General features: G+C 44.7%; 1 protein-coding gene across 2 annotated transcripts; it reads left to right on the top strand.

The window, feature by feature from the left end:
- Positions 1–24,648, top strand: LOC101945299 (T-cell immunoglobulin and mucin domain-containing protein 4). 2 transcript variants are annotated; one of them, XM_065555145.1, is made up of 10 exons: positions 5–314; positions 4,911–5,255; positions 8,200–8,427; positions 9,632–9,712; positions 12,724–12,804; positions 13,143–13,262; positions 18,065–18,120; positions 20,129–20,219; positions 21,802–21,841; positions 23,322–24,648. In XM_065555145.1, the coding sequence occupies exons 1-10, from the start codon at positions 266–268 to the stop codon at positions 23,452–23,454; spliced, it is 1,224 nt and encodes a 407-aa protein (XP_065411217.1). In that variant the 5' UTR covers positions 5–265; the 3' UTR covers positions 23,455–24,648. The 2 variants fall into 2 exon arrangements, with proteins under 2 accessions (XP_065411218.1, XP_065411217.1); XM_065555146.1 differs by lacking the exon at positions 12,724–12,804 and having other exon boundaries at positions 1–314.
- Positions 24,649–25,520: the final 872 nt, after the last annotated feature.

Raw genomic sequence — 25,520 nt, 5'->3', positions numbered from 1 at the left:
AGATAAGGTCAGAGGCATAGACTGGGTTGAGGAGTTGTGAATGCAAGGACAGGGAACTTTGTTCTTCATACCCTGTGCAAAGAGGAGCTAGTGGAAGGACTTGAAGAGGAGGATTACTTCCTACTGGAGAAGAGGCGGTTGCAGTATGTAAAGCCTAAAAAAAGAGAAATTATACTACAGCCAGGCTCACTCAGCATTTCTGAAAAGTGTACGTGCTGGTCCTCTGTCAGTTCTGGTACATTCCTGGAGTTTCTAATCAGCCTGAATGGCCCATTCCCCGTTGCTTCGCTGGATCGTGCTACAGCTGTGTATAGGTGAGTGTTTGCTTGCTTTACCAGTGTATGTCTTCAGAAGACAAAGTGAGATTCATTTTATTTTTGGAAAGTTACAGAGCAAATGGTATTCATTGTTTCTATTTGTATATACACCCCTAGCCATGTATAAGGTTGTAAACATGGACGTGACTCACATTCATTGTTTCTGTATGTGTATATATAGTATATCCCTATACACATATAAGATTGTAAATATATACGTGACCTCTTAGAAGATTGTAAAAATTATTTGAATTAGTGCCAATGCAGAAGAATGTATTAGTTAAACAGTTTATTAATTATTCAGATGTTCTATTTGGTTCCCCTTTATATGCAAAAGTTGTGTGTAGGTTCTGTTGGTTATTAAGATAGCTTTGGATAACTATAACAACAACACAGAAGTAATTTTTTTTTTTTGTAAATCTAACTTTTCCTGCCTGCCCTGAGCTGAGCTGCCAGCCCCAGGTTTAAATATTATTGGAGTAATGCTTTTATAAAGTGAGACAAAGCATGGGATTTGGTAAAGTTCTCTGCCTTGGCTGCATTCTGTTCAGATTAAAGTCAACGGTAAAACTCCCAATGGAAGTAAAGTGGGAGGAGAGTTATAGCAACACGGAGCACTTTCAGAAATCCCACCCAAAACGTTGTGGAAGCAGAGAATTAATTATCTTCCATGTAAAATCTGGTGCAGAAGGACTACAAGAGATGCATGTTACAAGGAGAATTAGAAAAACTCGAGAGACTGTGTAGTATACTGGCCACAATTTCCAAACCTGGGTGCCTTGAGTTAGGCTCCTAAATCCATATTTAGGCATCTAGGGTGAATTTTCAGAAGAGCCTATGTGCCTTAAGAGCACAAGTCTAACTTTCAGTCGGCCTTGTGCTCCTAAATCACTTAGTCGCTTCTGAAAATTCTGTCCTAGATGCCTAAATATGGACTGAGTAGCCTAACCTTAGTCACCCAGGTTTGGAAATTTTGTCCATGGTGTATAGAGCTGTTAAAATGCCAAACAGGATGAAGTAGCCATTCTAATACTTACAGTAACTGCAATATTCTTAAACCACTATCTGAAAACCAGGGAAAGATTGGGATATTGGTAGAAAACAGTGAGAGACCAGAATTGATTTTGCCCCTTCACCGGTCCCATTGAGATTCAGCAGGCAAGCTAACCTAGCTCCAGGGTATCTGATGCTTTCTGTTGAGCCAGAATCACACTGGGATTGCCACAGCCACAGGGAATCCAAAATATTTCTAACCCATTACCATGTCCATTATTGACCTAACTAGGAGGCCCCTGAGGACCCTTTACCCACTACTCCTTCAGCCTGAAAGAAAGTCAGTTTTTAGGCCTTCATTTGTGGTTGCGTGAGTAGTATCTTTATATGGAAACATAGGGGTCAAAATGACCATTGGTCACTTCTCACCCATCTTAACCTAGCTCAGCATTGTTAAATCTTGGAACTGCCAGGTTTCGACACAACAGAGTGAGAAGTCAAACAATGTTTATCCTTTTATCAACTCAGCCCCTGGAGAACCTGGTACTCATGCTATATCTAACTTGCTCTAAGCAAATATGAACAATAGAGCTGGAAGGGAAAAAAATCAATATTTTTTCAACAAAAAAAGTAAAGATTTTTTTGCAAAAATTATTCCTTTTTCAACCAGCTCTAACGTACAACCCACACTAGAAGCATATGCATTTTTGCGTCGCCTTTACTAGCTAGTCTACATAAGAGGAAAAGAGTCTATTACAGTTACCCCCTAATGGAGTTACTCCCTTATATCAAGTAGCAGAGGTGTATGCTTTTAGCACTGGAGGCCACAGGTTCTAACACTGCCGATGACCCAAAAGAGACATTGATAAATATGGTGTGAGCAGCCAATTATGAGCTCAGTTGTGTTTTGACCTTTATATGACTTTAAACATAAGGGGGCAATTCATCAACAATTGCACTGAGTAGACTTACTGGGTAGGCACACTGACCTCAGTGGGACTCATATGAGTAGTTGCTACTTAATGTGAGTATTGGGCCAAGAATCAGCCCCTAATGGAAGTATTTGTGTATAGATATAGCTAGGGCCCTACCAAATTCACAGTCCATTTTGGTCAATTTCACGGTCATAGGATTTTAAAAATAATAAATGTAATGATTTCAGCTATTTAAATCTGAAATGTGACAGTGTTGTAATTGTAGGGGTCCTGACCCAAAAAGGAGTTTGGGGGGGGGGGGGGGTCACAAGGTTTTTGTAGGGGGAATTGTGGTACTGCTGCCCTTATTTCTGTGCTGCTGCTGACGACGGCGCTGCCTTCAGAGCTGGGCAGCTGGAGAGCAGTGGCTGCTGGCTGAGAACTCTGCTCTGAAGGCAGAGCCCCCACCAGCAGCAGCGCAGAAGTAAGGATGGCATGGTATGGCCATCTTCTGCACTGCTGCCTGCAGGGCACTGCCTTCAGAGCTGGGTGCCTGGCCTACAGCCACCGCTTTCCGGCCGCCCAGTTCTGAAGTCAGCACAGAAGTAAGGGTGGCAGTACTGTGACCTCGTAAAATAACCTTGTGATCCACCCCCCCGCAACTCCTTGGAGAAACCCTGGTCTCCCTCAAGAGATCGGTATAGTGCAGGGTAAAAGCACACAAAAGACCAGATTTCATGGAGGGAGACCAGATTTCACGGTCTGTGACGCGTTTTTCATGTCTGTGAATTTGGTAGGGCCCTAGATACAGCCAATAGTGTGATTTTGTTTAACTGAACTAAAGGTACATCTACACTGCCGCTGGGAGGTACTTCCTAGCTCCAGTAGTCTGCTCAAAATAGCCGTGGGGGTAGCATGGGCGGTTGCTCAGGCTACCGTCCTGAATGCATATTCGGGGTTCAGGCAGGTTAGTACTCAAGCTAGGCCAGATGCAGGGCAGGGTTTGGGCTGGAGCAAGGCAAACCCAGAAAGACATGCTTCTCCTTATGGCCCTTGTTCAACACGATGCTAGAAATGACCAGGGACTGAATACAAGGAAGGTAGAAATCATAATTAAAACTTCAGGGGACATGGGGCAGATCATACAGCCTGGAACAGACAGGAGGGCACAAATCCTCCATTGGGTAATGTCCTCTCAAGTCAATGGAGTTAGGCCAGCAGAGAATTTGCCCCAATATGTGAACTCTTCTTTTTTATTATAGTGCCCTTAGCTAAAAGAACCATCCCTGTTAGCTCTGATTTCAGAATCACACCCACAGCCCTCCAGCCAGGGGTGCTGTGTGGCAGGGAGACAAACCCGGGGCTAAATGAGACGGGTTTGTCTATAAATGCAAAGTGAAGCTGAACACACTGATAGCCCGAGCCGGCTCTTGCCGTGTAGCTCCAGTGGAGTTACTCCAGGTTTACAGTGGGCTACGTGAGGAGCATCCGGTTCAGTATGCTTGGTATTCAGGTGAATGCAGTGTCCAGGAAAGGTGCTGGCCCATTTGATAACTGGGCCGGGGGGGTGGGGTATGTGTGGAGCCAGCTCTGAAGAATGAAGACCTACTTTTATTTATTCTCAGAACAGGCACAGCATAAGCAATGGCAGAGCAAGTTTCTAGCACTGGCCTGCCAATGTACCTCAACCCTGAGTGGAGAGACCACCTCTAGACACACCTGGGTGATTTTTGGGCTTACTGCTGAGACAGGCATTTAGATCCAATTGTAACAACATTTTTGGGGGGTGGAGGGTGGGGCAGGGCAGAGATGGGGATGGAGTGAGACTGCCAAATTCATTTCACACCAGGTCACCAAATAGATGACAACCACTTTCAGACCAATTGGGGCTGGGATTGAAAGGTGAAAGACTTTTTCCTGAGTAACCTGGGTCCCATTTTCTCAGCTTCCCTGTGGAATCTGCGGTGCTCAAGTGCAAGAAAATCGTCTCCATTCCAATAGACCCGCCAACTGGCACCCCACGGGTTTTAAAAGATGGTTGCTGTGTACTCCCTCCTCGGGCGTCTCCTTTGCCAGGATGCCTGGAAAAAAATAAATAATAATAATTAATAATAGTACTCTCCACAGCTCAGGAGAGATGGGAGCATTCCTTGTCTTTGTCCCCCGCCCCTCCCTCAGGGTAAGTGAATATTGACCTCCCATCACCTTGTAACTCCTTCTCCTCCCACACTGGAGCAATTGGCTCAGTGTTCCTCACCTTGTTGGTTGAGTAGGGAGAATTCTGGTGGTCATAAGTCTGCTCATCCCACTGCACTGCACAACTGCAGGACAATGAGAGCAAAGACTAATATACTACAAGATGCAGGCCTCTGGTCAAGACTGGGAAGGCTGCCATCTTCTTTGCTAATAACACTTGCTTATGTCCTTTCCCAGGGTATCTTAGAAGGTCTCTCAGGCAGGGCTCAGACTGGGATGACCCAAAGGGGTCACTATTCCACTATTAAAACAAAGTAACGAATGCAAGGTGCGTGGCGGAAAGGCAAGAGGAGTGTTCTCCCCTTCTTACTTAAATATTTACCTGACTGTCCTGTTCTCGGGATACGGTACTGCGTGAGATTGAGGAGCAGGGCTGTGTATCCATGGAGTAAAAAGTCTTGACTTTGCTTTTCCTGCTCTTCCTCCCCAGCACACGGTGTGTCTGACATGACAGTAAGAGCGAAGGTGGGGCAGTCTGTCAGGCTCCCCTGCACCTACAGCGTTAGAGAAACGCATGACCTCCGTGTCATGTGCTGGGGCCGGGGGATCTGTCCGTCATCTAAATGCAGCAGTGAAATTGTTCGCACTGATGGGCAGAAGGTGATATCTAAACAGTCTGGCAGATACCAACTCCAGGGTTCTATCACCAAAGGGGATGTGTCTCTGACTATAAGGAATGTGGACCACGAAGACAGAGGGACATACTGCTGTCGCATAGAGATCCCTGGATGGTTCAATGATATCAAACGAAACCTGAATTTGCAGATTTACAGAGGTGAGCAAAACTCTCTTCTCTCTCTGTAGAGAGAAATCCATTCTTCTGCCATTGAGGCTTAGACTATGTACCTTAGAGAGTGGTAGCAAAGTGAAAAGAGTTCCAAAGCCTAGAAAAAAACATATGTAGAAATGCCCCAATAACAGCTATGTGGGTGACACCAGCCGATCACTATGCTCTCAAAGGAACTCACACAGAAAAATGATAAAAGACAAAAACACCGTATCATCTGTGGGTGACCACTTTCCACAAACAAATTTATTTGGGGATAAGCTTTCGTGGGCTAGAACCCACTTCATCAGATGCATGGAGTGGAAAATACAGGAGCAGCTATAAATACATGAAAAGATGGGAGTTGCCTTACCAAGTGTGAGGTTAGTCTAACGAGACAATTCAACTGACAGCAGGATACCAAGGGAGGAAAAATAACTTTTGTAGTGGTAATGAGAATGGCCCATTTCAGACAGTTGACAAGAAGGTGTGAGTAACAGTAGGGGGAAATTAGTATTGGGGAAATTAGGTTTAGGTTTTATAATGACCCAACCACTCCCAATCTTTATTCAGGCCTAATGCGATGGTGTCCAGTTTGCAAATTAATTCCAGTTCTGCAGTTTCACGTTGGAGTCTGTTTTTGAAGTTTTTTTCTAGAAGAATTGCCACTTCTAGGTCTGTTATTGAGTGACCAGGGAGGTTGAAGTGTTCTCTACTGATTTTTGAATGTTATGATTCCTGATGTCAGATTTGTGTCCATTTATTCTTTTGTGTAGAAACTGTCCAGTTTGGCCAATGTACATGGCAGAGGGGCATTGCTGGCACATGATGGCATATATCACCTTGGTAGATGTGCAGGTGAACGAGCCCCTGATGGTGTGGCTGATGTGGTTAGGTCCTATGATGGTGTCCCTTGAATAGATATGTGGACAGAGTTGGCACCAGGGTTTGTTGCACGGTTTGGTTCTTGGGTTGGTGTTTTTGTTGTGTGGTGTGTAGTTAGTAATGAGTATTTGCTTCTTGTTGGGGGGCTGTCTGTAAGCGAGGACTGGCCTGTCCCCCAGGGTCTGTGAGAGTGAGGGATCGTCCTTCAGGATAGGTTGTGGATCCTTGATGATGCGCTGAAGAGGTTTTAGTTGGAGGCTGTAGGTGATGGCTTCTTGTCAACTGTCTGAAATGGGCCACTCTCATTACCACTTCAAAAGTTATTTTTCCTTCCTTGGTATCCTGCTGTCAGTTGAATTGTCTCGTTAAATTCACCTCACACTTGGTAAGGCAACTCCCATCTTTTCATGTATTTATACCTGTGCCTGTATTTTCCACTCCATGCATCTGATGAAGTGGGTTCTTGCCCACGAAAGCTTATGCCCAGATAAATTTGTTAGTCTCTAAGGTGCCACAAGGACTCCTTGTTGTTTTTGCTGATACAGACTAACACGGCTGCTACTCTGAAACTTTTCACAAAGAGATCACTCCATATCTGACCTCTCAGTCCTCATCCTCAAAGGAACCTGCACAACACTTCCAAAAGACAAGTCTGGGAGAATAAATTCATAACTATGCTAGACACTAAAAATCATGGTCTTCATAAAGACACTGGATTTATGGCTTATTACAACAATCTGTAACCCACTGACCCCCCTTTTTGTCCTATGACTTCAGAAGTGTTAATGGGGCACTTCATCTTGAATGGTCCCTTAGAGTATGTGCTAACTACTTATGTTAATCTGTTCCACCTTGTATCTAACTGTGACACTCTGAGTGCCTTTCCCAGACCTGACAAAAGAGCTCTGTGTAACTCAGAAGCATGTCTCACTCATGGTCCAATAAAATATATTACTTCACCCTCTTTGTCTCTCTTTATAGAGAAACAGGGGTGTGCTTGGTGACTACTGAACATTCAAGGCCAGTGATCTGTGCTGTGCTCTAAACTATGAGCGGACACGTATAGGCATACAGGAGCGAACAATCTTACCTCATCATGCAAGAGCTGGGAGGGAAACGGATTCTCATCCCATGAATATTTTCAAGAATGAAATTTTTTCTTGTCTTGAATCAGGACAAAAAGTCAAAATCTTGAAAATATTCACAAACCGAAAAATTCACAAACCAAAGAACTGTTCTTTTTTTTCCATTTCAGGTCAATCAAAACATTTTGCTATGCAAATTTTGAAATGTTTCTTTTTGACTTTGACCTTTTAAAACCTTTTTCAATCTAATTAGTCTAAATTTCAAAATGAAGAGTCATTCTGAACTGGAAGATTGGAATTTTTCATTTTGAAAAAAAAATCAAAATGTTTCCTTTTGACTCTTTTGAAATGTTCTTTTCTTAACACTTTTTGGGGGGGGGGGTATTTATTTTTTTGAGTCAGGAAATTCATCAAACCCAATCCTGTTTTGTGAACAGTCTTGATTTTCATGAATCAGCATTTTTCGACAAAAAAACTATTACAAAATTCACAGCTGCCTCTAATCATGGGGAGGAACTAGTGAAGTCACAGCACAACTTGGGATAATGGCTGGTCAAACGTTATCTCTCAACATTTTTTTTCTTTTTTGACAGAAAATTGAGGGGTTTTTTTTAACTTAACAAAAATATTCACAGAAAGTGTCTGCTTTCCTTGAAAAAAAATTGATTTTTCATCAAAAACTGAAAATTCCAAACCCAGAAATGTTCGGCTTTAGGGATTTTGGCTGTAAATTTTCAGTTTTTGGATCGTCCATTTTTGGACCCCAAAAAGTCAACATTGGCCATGCAAAAAAAAAGTTTTCCAACCAGCTCTATTTGGGACTCATTTCTTACCTAGTTAACTGGCCTTTTAAAGCACCTGTTCATCAGCCTCTTCTCAGAGTTTTGGCAAATAGATTGTTTAAATTCCGTTACGGTTTGGCTTTGTTTTACTTAAGTTCTATTGAAGATGTTCTGATCCGGCTTCTCTTTATTTCGTTTCAGCACGCACTCCTCCCGCAAAGACAACCACAACTGCCCTCCCAACATCCACTACTCCGCCCCTGATAACCAGTATTGCACTCCCAACACCCACTGCTCCCCCAACCACAACCACAACTGCCCTCCCAACAACCTTTCCTTCCCCGACAACCATTTTTCAGACAGCTTCTGCGTGCACTGAAGATGATGATTTCATTTTTTTCACAACAGAACACGTTCTCTCTACTGCAGGTATGAAAAACAGATGGCTCTGAGCACCTCTCTCACTATGCCATGGCGAGGTTGGCACAAAAAGGGCAGAAAAACATACCTTAATATGGAGCATTCCTGTTACCCCAGCACACGCTGATGAATTACCTGTTCTTTTATCTATTAAGTGAGGGATGCTTTCAGTCTACTTTGGTGTGTAACTTTTATGTAACTTTGTTTCGTTTTGATGTCTTTTCACTGATACTGGTATAAATTTACAGTAACTCCATCATCTTCAATTCTCTCCTGGAAGGCACTTTAGGAATGAATGTTGTAGGTTTCACTGTGCCCAGAAGTAGTGCTGACTCTTCTGTGTCATATACACTTATCCCTGTTGCATTCATACATCTCTCTCGGTGCTGTCTTCCCTGCTCCACAAGACAAAGTCCAGTTCCACTTCCCTTCCCTTCTGCTCTTTCTTGTTTTCCTCAAGCACCTTTGCAGTGTGAACACCCATGCTATTTAGAGACTTTCCGGAGACTAGATCCTCTTGTTTAGAGGGCCTCTGAGGCTGGTAGTGAGTGATGGGGGGACAACAGATCCACTCTAGTCTTTGTACTAACTTGGGCCCCAATTCAGGAAAACACCCCTGTTGAGGAAGGTTGCTTAAGCACCTGCTGTGGTTGATGAAGTCAATGGGACTCACAAACATACTTAAAATGAAGCACATTCTTCAGGGCATTCCTGCATCAGGGCCTTATTATTAATTAGTTGGCAGCACTGATAAAGTACTTGCTCTTTCATTCATTTTCTTAATGCTTATGTTGGTCTTGTTTATCTCCAATTTTATCTGTCAGTGACTTCATTTCCCCAGACTGAAGTCTGCACACAATGCTGCTTGCAACTCTTTCCAGTTTTTATCTTGTTTGATACTCATTGTAACATGAACATTTTGGGACAGATTTTCACAAATGGCCTCCAGTACTGCACCCATAACTTTGTCCCCACAGTTAAAGGCAGGCACAATTCAGTATGCCCACAGCTGAATGCATTTAGATGACTATGCACCAGAATTGCCAGTGAAGTAAGTTAACATAGTTAGGCACCTGAACTGCAGACATAAATGGTGTCTACAAATTTTCACCCACATTTAGCTAGCAGCTCAAAATTGCACCAGCAATTTGGAACACCATGTTTTTAAAAAAATGGTCTTTTTAAGCATCTTATTTTGTCTCCATGACTACAGAATCACCAACTACAGAACTGATCTCCGAGAGGACTGAAAATGTCGATCCTGCTTTCATTACAGAAGGTGTTCTCAGTACAGGTGTGTGTGATAATAATACAGGTGCAGAAGACATTTGATCACTGGGTTCAGAGCTCTGACAAGTCGTCATAACCAGAAGTGTTGGCTGTTCTTGAATGTGTATCAAAGCTTCATTTATAGTTATTTAATCATCTGGAAACAATCTGTATCACGTGTCCCTGTGGATGCTGACTCAGATCAAAATGCTACAGCTGATAAGGAAATCACAGTATGATGAGTGAATCCACATCATGGGTGAGAAAGGGTTAAAGGCCAGTTAGGCACATTCATGCCACTGAGGCAGTAATTAGATCGTTATTTGTCAGCCAGAGAGCGAGGGCTAAAGGACGATCAGCTGATGAACTCAACAGACACCTGGGCCATATAGATAGGCTGAGGGAGTTCAATATGGAAGGAGAACCTGAAGGCTGGCTGGTTCCTGTGAAAACTTGGGCTGGGTGGGACAGTGTTTGATACCTGAGCCAGGGAAGGTGGGGAAACCCATGGGAAGGGTTGAACAGGTGGCCCAGAGGATAGGTTGATTCTCTGGGACTTTGGACTACACTTGCACATTTTGTTAGTCTGGAAGGGTTTGAACTAGCCACTTCTCAGCCAGCGGGCTGAGTGACACACAAAGACAGAAGGCCTGCAGGGGATGCTGGAGATGCAAACCTCTGCAACACCGCATCCTGACACAAGGGGCACTCTTGAGGTGACGACGCACCATTACACACAGTTTCTAGTATCCCAATGGAAATTGGAGGCCAGTAGTTCACTACCGTAGAGTCTCTAATGCATGTCGATCTCTGTCAGGCTGTAACAGTTCCCCACTTCACTAACTGGAACGGGCCTTGTTTGTTCCTGAGTCCTGTCCTGGTCCAAGGTCCTGCTTTCTGAGATTTGATCTGACATCAGTTCAAATGTGGCAGCCGCCCTCTTGGCCAGCACACCAGGGACTGAACCAGGGACCTCCAGAACTAAAGGCACGAGCTGCTACAGCCTGAGTTAAAGAGCCAAGCCTCTGTAAGTGGGAGCTGCCACAGCTTGCGTGGATCGGCCCCAGGGGCAACCTGTACCACACACTCACCAGCGGGTTATGCAGGCTCATGAAGCATCTTACCCAGAGCCCATTGAAGTCAAAGAAAAACACCCATTGGCACTGGATCTAGCACAGAACATTCAGTGGCACACAGTAGGTAGGCAACACCAGTCCCCTCCTATCTAAATTATTTAACTCCTTGTGATTACGGAAAGCAGCAACAACCCTCGAATAATGTCACCTCCAGTCCTCCTTCAAGGTAGAAATAATTGGGATGCAAAATAGATCCTTTGTCTCATTATGAAACAAACGAGGCCATGTTAGGTTTGACCACGCTGGATGCTTCCTTCACCCTGGCCAATCATACTTCAACACTCTCACTGCTATGTTTATTTGCATATGAGCTCATTACTTTCTCATGAGGCACCATCAATTCTTTCCTCTACTGCAAATAATAATATAGAGGCTGCGATTTCAGTCCTACCACACCATAGTTTCGCAGTTAAACTGATTTGAAACAAATTATGAAAGAAATTCAAACCCTGGATTTTTTTTTCCACAGAACAGTTAAAATTCACATGCTGCCAGAAAGGTCAAATTAGAAGAGTGACACTTAGAAAAGTGACCTGTATTTTTTTCCCCAATGTCAATAGCCCACTTGTGGAAATGTCAGCAAATAAGGGCTTAAAAAAGAGGAAATCTGACCTTGGGAAAGCCATTGCTAGCGCCATACTGTCTCCCAAGGGCCCCAAGAACAACAGATCTGAGAAATTCTCTTGGTTCATTCACTTCTTGTAGGCACATTTTGCTTTCCTGTTTTTTCAGACACAGCTGATGCCTGAGGAGAACATGGGCTTTCTAAAAACGCTGTCTCACTTTTTGAGGGAAACATTTGTTCCGGCCTTGTAGCTCCCTCCCTGGTTAAGACACAAATGAACAGGAGTTTGCTGGCCCTTGTGGATATTCATTCAAGTCTCATAGCCCACTAGCCCCCATTGGCAGGCTTTGTTTGGGAAAGGCTAAGAACTTGAGCAGCAGGAGGTGTTGCAAATCAGGACTGAGTAGCGATGGGTAGAGCTGTGTGGGAGCAGCTTACCCACAAAGTCAGCCCACACAGTTCCTAGCATCACACTGAGCTTTTAGCCCCTCGTTCTTTCAGCATCCGAAATGGAGGCAAAGCACCATAGGTGCGTTCTGCACAGCCTTTGCTAGTAGGACCCTCAAGGTTCAGAGGTAGCAGGGTGAGGGGATGAGGTGTTTGAATCTAACTCTGATCTGAATTTTGTGGCTAGACTGAAATCCAGGGCTGGCTCCATATTCAGCTCTACCTTTCGCACTTTGGGCCCAGGCCTACATCCTGTACCTTCCACGTTCCTTCCTTATGCGCCATCAGCTGGGCATTGCTCTGCAGGGACGTTACTGGAGTAAAAAACATCATTTTTAAGCTGACCGATGAAACATTTATTAGGTTACTTGGAGGAACCACTGAATGATATCTTCTCCCATGCTGTAGCCTAAAGTGATTTATTTGATCCAGTGCAAAGAACATGTGAAAATGCTTACTCTGTAAGTGGTAACCCGTGTTCTGAATGGTCTGCAAAGCACCTTGCTGGAGTAGAAAAACATAGTAAAACATTGCAGCTTAAACTCCATAATCAGATCACTTGGTGTATGTCTGCACTGCAATAAAAACCGGTGGCGCCAAGTTTCAGAGCCCAGGTCAGTCTACACGGCTATTTTTAGCCCCTCAGCCTGAGTCCTGCCAGCCCAAGTCAGTTGACCTTGGCTCCGAGATGCAATGCTATGGATCTTTTCACGCCGTGTAGACCTACCCTCTGTCTGTTTCCTTCTGCATTCCATGTCTGAGAAAGGCAGCCACAGGACTGATGAAATCACGTGTTGCCGTCCTTCCTCTTCTGAGCTTCTGCATTCCCAAGCGATGTTTACTCGAGGAACTGATTTTAGCTTGTTGTCTTCTTCTGCTTTGTTTCAGTGACTGCAGTTGCCACTGTCCAAACATCTACTGTGAGGCCTGATCATGTTCACACATCCACAGACAATCCATTTGCTACAGGTAGAGAGAATGTCGCCATGTTTACATGCTAGGGCCTTCCAGGGAATGAGCCAAATTATCCTGTAAGGTGGCTAGATTTGATCTGGGTGTGGTCTGCTCTAGGGGGAATCAGTGGCTAGAAATAATACCTTGTGGAAAGTGACTTGACAGTATTTGGACCTCTTTGTTACAGTGGCTCTGACTTCAGTATGCTACTCATGCATACTGATTAAATGTAGCACAGCTTATTTCAGCAAAATAACAGGACAGGCCTACTGTATTGTGAAAACTCTGAAATCTGGGGTGAACCCCAGGAGTCCTGGGACTCTGTTAGAAGTTTCTGTTTATTTTAATTCCAGGGACAGTTCCCCCAGTTACGGTCCAGACAGTCTCTGAGGCGAGTGAAGTGAATGCTATTTCTGATGCTACATTTCCCTGGACACCTGCGGGAGACTCGGTGAAAGAGGAACTCAGTGAAGGTCTGGAGAGTATAATTAATTTTTATATTTGCCGTAGCCTTGTAGGTGTCTATGGGTTTGCAGAGGACAGTGGAGTTGTCAGTGGAGATTAATTAAGTGGGATAGACAGGCAGTTTAGGAAGAAAGCTGAGAAGTTCCGTTTTTTTATATTATCCTGCACAAACAATAGAGAACAGGGACATAAGGAGAGGCGTACGTGCAGGGTAACTCCACTGAAAGCTATCTGACTGAGAGCCGAATATGACCCATGGAATTCAAATCTTTCTACTGCCCTTAGGAAAAGTACACTGCTTTATTCCTCATAAGAACAGCCTGTGGTTGGGGCAGGAAATTCAATATAGATGCATGGCCCGTACCATCTTCTGGTTAAATAGTTCATCTCTGCACTCCACAGCCTAATCTATGGAACACAGCACGGTTCTGCAGGTGGTTGCTGAGCAGTTCAGAGGCACATTTATTCTGTCTATGTTATTGTTGCAGTTTTAAATTCACAAGCCATTCATTTAGGGCAAAGGCCTGATTGCACTGAAGTCGATGGCAAGCCCCTCCCCGCCACGACTCCAGCGAAGCATTGTTTGTCCCTGAGTGTATTGCTACATCCTGTAGAAAGGAGAAGTGGGATTGTTGCTTCTGTAGGCTGTGCATTGCCCACACACCAGGGGCCTCTTGCACCCCCCCCAAGCCCACCTCCACAAGTTACCTGTGTGCCACACTCCCATCCCTCTCTATTTCAGGGACACTCTGCACCCCCTGCCCCTCATGCCAAGGGCTATATGTACCCTCCATTTCCCCCTCCCCCTATACCATAATCCCCATCCTCCCTCCCATGCCAGGGGCTCCGTGTGCCCCCACTCCCCTCTTCGCTCGGCCAGTACAGTAATCTCTTATTTCATACCACGAGGCTATTCCTAACTTAACTACTATGGGGCCTTAATTAGTGCCTGTCCAATATTTAGAGACTCAATCTGATAGCTAATTTGGATCTCTCTGTTTTAGTGAACACCCATAATGCCCGCTCTTTGAATTGTCTCGTTGGTGTTATGAGAATGGAATATTTGAATTAATTCTAGGTTTTGGTGGCACATTTTGTATTTTTTTTAAACATCCATTTTGTTTCAGTGACCACATTTTTTCCACCTGCTAGTCACAAGGATTGAATAAAAGTGCATCTATTTCTTATATACCTAAAAAAGATTGCTCTGTGGGTAGGGAGAACATTATTGACATTAAATACAATGATCCAAGCCATTCTCATGACCACTACTGGTATTTATCACGTAGCAGGACTGCTGGATTGAGACCTGCAGTATTCTGCCTACTGGGGTACTATGTCTCCTGATGGTTCTCATTTACTTTAGTAGGTCCTTGGATAATTGGTCCTTTGCTGAAGGCATGTTTTGTTAGAGCAGCCTCTTTAGTATAGCTAAGGAGGAATGTATGCCAGAAATCAGATGACTATTGCTTTTTGATCGGGATGGGAATCCAGCACAGATGGCCCTGACCCAACGCAGGAGGAAATGCAGTCAATGTGTTATTGTGTTGAGTACATTATTTTACAAAAGGGCTGCCCTGCTGATGTTCTAGCTGGAACTCTAAATGGAACAGTGTGGTATCAAGAGCAACCACAGAGCCTGAACCAGCAAACAACACACCACTGTTTAAATGAGTCACACTCTCACACACCCATTCAAAGGAATTATGACTTACTTCTCCCAAGAACAGAGTGAAGTAGAGGTAAGTGACAAAACACGGAAGAGCAGCTGAATGATATTGAATACAAAAAGAGAGGCCAATTTTTGCCGCTGGCTTTAATTCCATTTATCATGCCATTGCATTAGGTCCTTTGTGAACAGATGTGTTCAACGCAATACATTGGTTAAAAGCAAACTGCCCTTTAAGCGTGGTATAAGTTAAGGTTAGTACATTGGTAGTGAAATCTTGGAGTGAAAGCGAGGATTGAAATTGATCTCTCTGTCTAAACAAAAATTTCAAATTCTGTGGGCTAAATTCTCAAACCTAGCCAGCTGACCTGCATGCACAAATCCAATATCCCCACCTAACTGAGCACCTAAATTCCCGCGTAAACTGGCGAACTCTACATTTGCATGTGTAATTTAGGAGGCCAGTTTTGCAAACTGCTCCCTACTGTTTTAATGACAAGCATCACACATCATTTCATTCATTGTTGTATATTCCTGCAAAAGCAGCACCTGGAGGAATGTGCTTCTGGAATTAATGAACTCCAAGGTGGTGGAACGCAGTAGCCTGAAGTTGGATCAGAAGAATGCTAGACGCAGGCCCCAACTGATAAAACCTTTTGTATTAGGAGGGGCCCAGTCCGGAAGCAGTGGAGTTGTAAGTCAAGTCAGAATCGGGTCCCTTTTTATTAGCTACCTTTCCACTGCTCCACTCACCTGTCTTTTTAAAATTTTTATTTTTGTTTCATTCAAGATAAATACAAAGGGAAACAGTTCCAGGGGGAGCAAAGAGGACAGAATATTATATCAGAAGTACAAGGAAAACTGTTGTCCACAATGGGGGATTTAATATATATAAAAACACAGCTTCATTTTTTTAATATAACAAATTTAATTATATTCAGCACAGTAATTAAATTCTAAAGAACAAACGTTCCCTCACATCCATCTAAATCGTCATTATAAATTGAAATACGGATGATCTCTTGTTCACCACATTGATTGGCTTGAGTCTAGAATGGTAGTCAGTTAAGTTACCATTTAGTGAAGTCCCACGCTCAAACACTTACCACACATGTAGTCTTAGGAAGTCTTTTTCTATGTACGGGTGAATGTGCATGTGACTCATTCAGGCATCAGCATGTTTTTGCCAGTATAGATCATGTGGTTACTTTTTATATCACACATTTGCCTTCCGAGCATGATCTGTAATGTCACGGCAGCAGTCTGTTTGAATATTAACATGTCCAACCCAGTAACGCATTGAGTTCAGTGGGCTGCCCTTTAATCACAAGGGTCCCGATCCTGTGAGGCATTTAAGTGAGGAGTTTACTGCTCTCAACTCTAAGACGTCAGCACCTTGCAGAACTGGGTCCATTATAAACAAAGGCCAGTCCATTGCTAGCACTATATCACCAGGGCGTGATTTAAAGTTCACTGTGAACATGGTTTAAATAAGAAATGAGCAAACAAAGCTTTGCAGAGCATTGCACTTTGTGATGCAATAGAAATTCACTGTGTTGGGACCACAGTTTCCTTATTTTACAAGCTAAAGAAACTACATAAGAACAGCCATATTGGGTCAGACAAATGGTCCATCTAAACCAGAATCCTGTTTTCTGACAGTGGCCAGTGCCAGACGCTTCCGGGGGAATAAACAGAACAGGGTAATTATCAAGTGATCCATCCCCTGTTGTCCAGTCCCGGCTTCTGGCAGTCAGAGGTTTAGGGACACTCAGAGCATGAGGTTGCGTCCCTGACCATGTTGGCTAATAGCCATTGGGGGAACTTATCTAATTTTTTCCACCCAGTTATAGGTTTGGCCTTCACAACGTCCCCTGGCAATGCGTTTCACAGGCTGATTGTGTGTTGTGTGAAGAAGTACTTCCTTTTGTTTTCTTTTAAACCTGTTGCCTATTAACTTCATGGGGTGACCCCTGGTTCTTGTGTTATGTGCAGGGTAAATAATACTTCCTTATTCACTTTCTCCACACCAGTCATGATTTATAGACCTCTGTCATATTCCCCCTCATTTGTCTCTTTTTTAAGCTGAACAGTCCCAGACTTTATTTAATCTCTGCTCATATGAAAGCTATTCCATGCCCTTAATCATTTGTATTGCCCTTTTCTGTACCTTTTCCATTTCTAGTATGTCTTTTTTGAGATGGGGTGACCAGAACTGCACCCAGTATTCAAGGTGTGGGGGTACCATGGATTTATATAGAGGCATTATGATATTTTCTCTCTTATTATCTATCCCTTTCTGAATGGTTCTTAACATTGTTCGCTTTTTACATTTTACAGCAGTTTGCACTTTCATGTTAGGCCCTCTTAACATTGCTTAACGTTGTTTGGTTATATGTTGCTTAAGAGCAAGGGAGGAAAGCCCGCCCAGTGCTTAGGACACTAACTTATGACTCAGGAATTCAGGGTTCAATTCCCTACTCCACCAAAAACTTCTGTGGGATCCTGGGCAAGTCACTTAGTCTGCCCGTGCCTCAGTTTTACAGATGGGGATAATACCTCATCCCTATGTCACAGGGCTTTTGTAAGCATAAATGCATTAAAGATTGTGAGATGCTCCGATACCCTAGTAATTAAAACCATATAGACACTCAGATAGACGGATCAAGCTGCAATATAATTGCAGGGGCATTTGTGGGAAAACACCTGACACTACAGATTTTTCCTGTGATATTTTAAATCGTATCAGCATCTTCAAATTACCGTGGTAACACATAATTCTAACAGAAATTAAAATGAATGGTCTTAGCCCTTATTCACCACGTCTGATTTACTGGCATGCTCACCGGAGTGAAAATTTCGTCACAGGAAGGTAAGTTTCTTTCTGCTGTTCTTCACTGTTAGTTCTTGTGACTTCACCCTTTCCTGATGAATATTGACACATTTCCTGATAAATATCTGCCATTCCTAAGCTACGAATGAGATTCATCCTACAATTTAAAGCTTCTTTTTTATTTGGGGCCAGATTCTGACATGCTTACTCACAGTGAATAAGACCTTCACAAATTTGACTTCATATAGTTAGGTTCTGTTCGACAAGGGTATCAGACTCATTTTATTCTCTGCTTTTTCTGTTGTCAGAGACTTCAAAAGATTCAAAACTCCAGTCGGAGGAAAGTGTAGATAATCCAGCACAGGTAAAAACTATTCTAAGTCTGAGAAGCAGAGCTGGGCAAAAATTTTCATGCAAACAGTTTTTCCACCAAAAAATGCAAATTTGGTTTGACTGAAACCATTTGTGAATTTAGGTCACATTCGATGAAGCGTTTGAGCTGAAAAAAAAGTTTAAAATCTATTTTTTGGAAATGTCAAAAACATTTTGCCTTTGGTTTCAGAAAGACATATTGTGCCAGAATGTAAAAAACTGAAAGTTTTAAAACCCTGGAAAACAAAACAAAATCTTCCAAAATGTATTTTGAGTTGAACAAAATTATTGCTTTGATTGTTATTTTTCAGCTCAACCACAGAACTCAAAAATCTGCTATTAGCCCAGCCCTGGTCAGAAATGTCTGATTAGCTAACAGCCTGCCTGACCTGTCAGTCTTTTAAATAGTGTTTTATGTTAAGTTCACACTGCCTGCAAAATAGCATGGTAGGTGGTTTAAAATTGTTACATGGGAACATAGGAATTCCCAGACTGGCTCAGACCTATGGTCCATCTCGTCCAGTATGCTGTCTTTGACAGTGACCAGAGCCAAATGGTTCAAAGGAAGGTGCAAGAAACATTGGCTGATGTGTTGTGCCATTTTTCATGTTCACCTACCTTTTGTCCTCTACTGTTCCACACAGCAGCCTTTCGGCTAGTTTGTCCTTACAGATCAGTTGTGTGTGGATGACCTGTACCAGCTGACCTGACATGAAAGGGGAGAGGGCTAGAGTGTGTGTCATGTTGAGTCTGACCAACTGCAACATACAGATTTTTATAAGATCAGATTCCAATGGCTGTGTGAGTGGCAAGGAAAAGTTCCTATGCCTCCCCCGTCTCGCACCCCAGAACTGTTCCAGACAGGGCCGGCTCCAGGCACCAGCGCAGGAAGCAGGTGCTTGGGGCGGCCAATGGAAAGGGGTGGCACGTCCGGGTCTTTGGTGGCAATTCGGCAGCGGGTCCCTCAGTCCCTCTCGGAGGGAAGGACTGGCTGCCGAATTGCCGATCGCGGCTTTATTTTTTTTTTTTGCCGCTGCTTGGGGCGGCAAAAAAGCTGGAGCCGGCCCTGGTTCCAGATGTGCTGGGCACCATGATTCTTTGCTGCCTCCCCTCTGTTCCAGAATGAAATTTTTCTCACTGTATAAAATATTCATGTACTTTGCAGATAAAATTCCTCAGATTCAAACCATTCTGTCTGCTTCCATGGGAACAGGGCAGTGTTTGAAAGGGACAAATACCAGGTAACCCATCTTTGAGGTTCAGCCAGTGGTGTTCACTGATGGCTTTGTGCTACAACCTGTGAATCGGACTTTTTCCCTTCTTGGCTAGTGAAGTCTAAAAATCTATAGTTGGTTAAGGTAATATCTTTTATGGGACCAACTTCTGTTGATGAGAGAGACAAGCTTTCGAGCTACACAGATCTGTACCTTTCCCAGACTTGAAGAAGCGCTCTATGTAGCTCGAAAGCTTGTGTCTCTCACCAACAGAAGTTGGTTCCATAAAAAATATTACCTCACCCACCTTGTCTAGCTAATATCCTGGTACCGACATGGCTAAAGCAACACTGCATATTGTTGGTTGGAAGAGACAACCATTTCATAATGGGGGCCAGGATCTGGCCCTGTGGGTTCAGATAAACTGAGGCCTAGTTTGGGTTTGGGGTCTGCTTAACCAAACCCACCCAAGGAGATTTTGCAAAAGCAACCTGTAGTTTTGCCAAATCTCCAACATATGCAAAACAAAAATAAGCTTGGAATTACCACAATACACACTCCAACTACCTTTCAAAACATACCACAAAGTTGCACGTAGAATTCCTGATTTTTCTTCAGTATTCATGAGGAAGGCTCAGAAAATCCATCCTGAAATTTACGTTGCAAACTCCTGCTGATTGCAGACATTTCAGAGTACTTATTGGTTAGACCAACCAGACCTCAATTAAACTTACCAGAGAAAAATCATAGTTTAAAAGTCTTTTCTGCTTTCTTCCCCCCCATTAGCACCTACAGAATGAAATTCCAACAGTAATCATCAGTGTGGTAGTGACGGTCATTCTTCTCTTCACATTCTTGCTGGTAGTGTTATTGACATGTAAGTATTTGAGGGTAGGTGTCCATCTTAATGCTCTGCATTGGCTGCTGGTCTGATGTGGATCTCTTTTGCATCTTTCTGTCCTCCAAATATTGAACTGAAATATTGAATTGCTGACACAAGGCAAATATGAACTATACATTCTATCTTGCTGTTCATTGCCTGAGTGCTTTTGATTCTTGATGCCTGCAAATATGTGAAAACAATTTGTTCTTATTTAGTGAAAACTGGGCCAAAAGTGGGGTCTGGTCATAACCAACCCACTATGGAGAAGGAACTCGATTCTAACCTCATGCTAGTTTTACACGGATGTAACACCACTGACGTTAAAGAGGAGAATCAGGTTGAAGGTATTTTGGAGATGCATAACGGAAGGCTGATGTTGAATTGCAAATCCAGACACAGGGAAATGGATGCTTAAAAACTTAAGCTTAATACATAAGTAACAGCACTAGAAAACTACAGAATTTGTTCTTGGAAGCAGTTCGAGATATAGATATGTACAATGAGCAAATTGTGCTCTCCGTTACAGTGATTTAAATCTGGAGTGACTCAACTGAAGCAGAGTTTGGTGGCTATACAGAGCCTGTTTCTCCCAGTGGTGTTAATGAAGTAACACCTGTGTAATGGAAAAGCAATGTGAAAAGAGAATGAGGCTCACAGTACTTATTGCTTATCAAAAGGATGATCTCTCGTGCAAGTGGCTAGGGGAATTAACCTTATCACGGTGTTACCTTGATTCCACGAGAGAGGAGAATCCTGATGAATTGGCAGCCAGTAAAACCAGCACTGGTGACGTTTTTCTGTACAAGTGCAATGAACCTATTTCACTCCAGAACATTACTGCTTACACACGTATCCATGTGCGTTGACTTTTAAACACTTCAGTGTACTTTATTCCCCTGGAGATCATGTCACCCTGTTCGTTTGGTGGAGGTTTGCTTTCCTGACAGGCAGGACTGGAAGAGTTTAGGAGGAGTTCACTGTGATATGGTAGGAAGAAACCTCTAAGAAGCCAAAGCCCGTTCATCACACATGCATGTAACTGGCTTGATTCTGATCTGACTGACACAGGTTTAGCACTTGTGAAAATACATTGAGTTTACTGGAGTTACTCCCGACACAGGCCGGTATAACTGCGGGTACGTCTACACAGCAAAAAATCCAGCAGCACCGAGTCTCAAAGCTTGGGGTAAACTGACTTAGGCTCACGCTGTGGGACTAAAAACAGCAGTGTGGATGTTCAGGCTGGGGCTGGATCCAGGCTCCAAGACCCTCATCCCCTCCGGATTTCAGAGTGCGGGTCCAGCCCAAGCCTGAATGTCTACACTGCTATTTTTAGCCCTACAGCGCAAGCCCGGCGACCCTGAGTCAGTTGACGCAGCTCTGAGACTTGCCGCCATGGGTCTTTATTTGCTGTGTAGACGCACCCTTTTAGGTCAGGGCACTGGTCCCTGCTCAGCTGCTACACATTTTGCAACATTTGCAACATTGTCTTTGTGTCGGAGTGCATTAGAATTTCATAAGAATTATGGGTTTGTTTTTCCTTGTCAGATTCTAATTAGCACTGCTTTGTTTCTAGATAAACGCTCGAGGAAGTATCAACTGCATATGATAAAAAGGTAATCTGTTTTGTCATTTCCCAAGAAAGCGTCCAAGCTTGATCCTACTGAAGGCAATATGGGATTTGCCATTGATTGCAATGGGAGCAGGACAGATTGCACATGCTGTGTTAGAACACTGACCTCCAGACCACTTTACTCCAGACAATCCAGCATTGCTGCTTATAAATTGCACATAATGGAGTAACAAATAGACAGCCAGAACACTGAAGAACTGCTAATGGTGGTGCTTGATGTCATGTAGCGACTTCAGTTCAGTGAACTAAATAACCCACTTGAGGATTTGATCGAACACCTTGAGGAAATGGCACATAAGGACCTGACTGACCTGCTACATGGGTGTAAATCAGGAACAATCCCTTTGGTATTACACTGGGGTAAACGAGAGAGAAGAGAATCTGGTGTGCACAACTGGCCTGGTTCTCCTCTGACTTGCACAACTTTTACACTAGTATAACTCCAACTACTTCAATGGGGTGAGTTATGATTTACACCAGAGCAAGTGAAGGCAGAATCTGGCCCATTATTGTGCCCAACCAGGAAAACAGTTTCTTCTGCTGACACATGACAACATAAGAGTTTCATGTTCAGTCCACAGTGAAGAGGTGTTCATGCCAAAGAGGCAAAAGAAGATACTATGCGTGATGAAGGTCTCAATAGAGGAGTGAGGCAACTCTAATTCTTTATCTCACAGCTACTGTACAGTTTAGCATCCTCTTTGGATCCCATTGACACAAATTCCTTTCTATGCATTTTAGGAGTTGAGATTTCTGATCGTTTCACCATACTCTGAAATGTTTTGTTGCTTAGTCAGAATAGAGGATGGTCTGTAAGCAATTTGACCATTGGCACATCAAGTGCAGATGTTTACCAGTAGTCAGTAGCTGAATTTTCAGTGGAAGACGGCCCCCAGCCATCCGCCTTATCGTGCACATGACCAATTCTACTGTGCTGAACATGGGAGAAGGGGAAATTCTTTTCTGATCCCCTATGGAGATCAGTTTACACCTACAAGCCTGAGACTTGAAGCCCTCTCTTAACGTGTACTTTAATGTGGGGGGAGGGATAGCTCAGTGGTTTGAGCATTGGTCTGCTAAACTCAGCGTTGTGAGTTTAATTCTTCAGGGGGCCACTTAGGGATCTGGGGTAAAATTAGTACTTGGTCCTGCTAGTGAAGGCAGGGGGCTGGACTCGATGACTTTTCAAGGTCCCTTCCAGTTCTAGGAGATAGGATATCTCCATTAATTTTTTTTTAACGGAAATGGTCCAGCAGGTGTAGATCGGCATTACTCCATTAACGACAATGCAGAGATGCCAATTTACATTAGCTGAAGATCTGGCCCAATGGTTTCCTTTTCCCCAAACTTCAATAGGAATTTGCCCAGGCAAAGATTAAGTTAGGATCTCAGGATTTGGCCCACCATGATGGGCCCATGTATTTGTTTGCTACCCCAATAATAATCTGCACTTCTTGTTACAGTTCAGACTTATCTGGAGAACAAATTCCCAATGGAGTAGAAGAAGAGAATACCCTTTTGACAATGCAGCAGATACCTGACGGCCATTCAGTATCACAGGGAACATGTCATGATCCTGTGGAATCCAGCATCTAAAAAAGGCTCTTTCGTGCTAGGCTGGAAAATAAGGATTAATTCCTTGCTAACCCTGGAAATACTGATGGGTACAAACCAAAACCCAGATCCAAACACCTGAACTGTGGGGACTGTAAAACCTAGAAGCAGATTTTACTCAAAGGTTTTTAGGCACCTAACTTCCAGGGGATTCCCTGAGGATCTGGGCCTTTTCCTCTTGAGCCATCTTTAAAACTGCTGGATAAAGTGGCCTCTATTAGAAGATATTTTACCCATTGCTTGCATCTCAGAATTCTTAGTCTCTTAAACCCCAAGCAGGGCCGGCTCCAGGCACCAGCCCACCAAGCATGTGCGTGGGGCGGCGCCTGGAGGGGGGCGGCGCAGCGGAGCGCTCCGGCCCAAGAGCGGGGCCGCGCCGGGGAGAGCGGAGAGCCCCGGCCGGGCTCGCCGCCCTCCTCCCGGCGCTCTGGCCGCCAGGGGCTCTCCGCCCTCCTCCCGGCACTCTGGCTGCCGGGGAGAGCGGAGAGCCCCGGCCGGGCTCGCCACCCTCCTCCCGGCGCTCTGGCCGCCAGGGGCTCTCCGCCCTCCTCCTGGCACTCTGGCCGCCGGGGAGAGCGGAGAGCCCTGGCCGGGTTCGCTGCCCTCCCCCCGGCGCTCTGGCCACTGGGGAGAGCGGAGAGCCCCGGCTGGGCTCGCTACCCTGCTCCCGGCGCTCTGGCCGCCGGGGAGAGCGGAGCCGCGGCGGGCTTGCCCCCCTGCCCCCGGCGCTCCGGCTGGTCAGGGATTGCGGACCCGCAGCCAGGCTCGGCGCCCTCCCCTGCCACGCTGGGAGGGGGGGGGGGGGGGGCGCGGCAGGTGGCTTTTTTGCCTAGGGCGGCAAAAAAGCCAGAGCCAGCCCTGACCCCAACCCTGGAACTGCTTGCTTATGAGTAACTTCAAAGCACATGAGTAATCTTGCTGAAGTCAACTGGACTACACATATGCTTAGGATCTGAGCCGTATTTACTAATAACAGCAGGGGCGCTGGAACAATTTGTGTAGTGGGGGTGCTGAGAGCCATTGAACCAAACTCTAAACCTTGTATGTGATGGAAACCACTTGAAGTCAGGGGGTGCTGTATTACTGCTGGAATAGAGTTTACCGTTCTCTATATTCTCCTAACCTGACTGCCTGAATACATGCTGTGGCGTGAGCAATAATAAAGAGAAGAACTAACCTGGATGATTAATAGTTTTGCAATGTCAAAAACCCAAAACATTAACTCTTATTCCTTTTGCAGAATCAAAGAAAAATTAAGAGATGAGGTTGCTGACGGTCTAAATCAGATGTGACCAAATTGTGGATTGGGGCTACTTTTGTCCCTTGGGCTGGACATCATGGCCTTAAATGTGCCTAGGTTAATAACAATTTGTATTTGATTACAAATTGAAACTGGGTTCCCTGGGCTGCACCGTGAGACTTTAAAACTGAAGTGTGTAAATCAGTTACACCAGAGGTCTCCAAACTGTGGGGCGCACCCCCTGAGGGGAGCAGTGAGGAACATTTGGAGGGGGCACAACAGGGCCTGGACTAGCCCCCACGGCAGGTCAAGAGGGAGTAGGGTGACCAGATGTCCCGATTTTATAGGGACAGTCCCGATTTTTGGGACTTTTTCTTATATAGGCTCCTATTACACCCCCACCCCTGTCCCGATTTTTCACATTTGCTGTCTGGTCACCCTAGGAGGGAGGCCAGTTCTGCACCAACCCCACCTCCAGCTGCTGCCCTAGCTCCCAGCAGTATGCCTGGCCCCGCCCCCAACCTCTGACTGTGTCCCCCGCCCCTGACCACATCCTGGCTGTGGCCCCGCCCCCAGCCCCGCCCCTGACCACATCCTGGCTGTGGCCCCGCCCCCAGCCCCGCCCCTGACCACATCCTGGCTGTGGCCCCGCCCCCAACCCCACTCCTGACCACATCCTGGCTGTGGCTCAGCCCCCCAGCCCCGTCCCCAGCCTGAGCCCCTGATGACTGTGTCCTGGCCGCTGCTCCACACCTGCCGCTGGTCCCACCCCCCGCCAGGGCCAGCTCTACCATTTTTGCTGCCCCAA

Source organism: Chrysemys picta, chromosome 8, assembly GCF_011386835.1.
Source record: "Chrysemys picta bellii isolate R12L10 chromosome 8, ASM1138683v2, whole genome shotgun sequence".
NCBI classification, from domain to species: domain Eukaryota; kingdom Metazoa; phylum Chordata; order Testudines; family Emydidae; genus Chrysemys; species Chrysemys picta.
Note: the sequence above shows the minus strand (reverse complement) of the source record. Positions and strands in the feature narration are given on the sequence as shown.

What these genes read in the sequence shown, in the direction of transcription:
- LOC101945299 (XM_065555145.1), top strand. Translation starts at nt 266, where the DNA reads ATGGCCCATTCCCCGTTGCTTCGCTGGATCGTGCTACAGCTGTGTATA. An exon ending in CGTGCTACAGCTGTGTATAG is followed by an intron (nt 315 to 4,910) that starts GTGAGTGTTTGC and finishes CTTCCTCCCCAG; the next exon opens with CACACGGTGTGTCTGACATG. An exon ending in ACACGTTCTCTCTACTGCAG is followed by an intron (nt 8,428 to 9,631) that starts GTATGAAAAACA and finishes CCATGACTACAG; the next exon opens with AATCACCAACTACAGAACTG.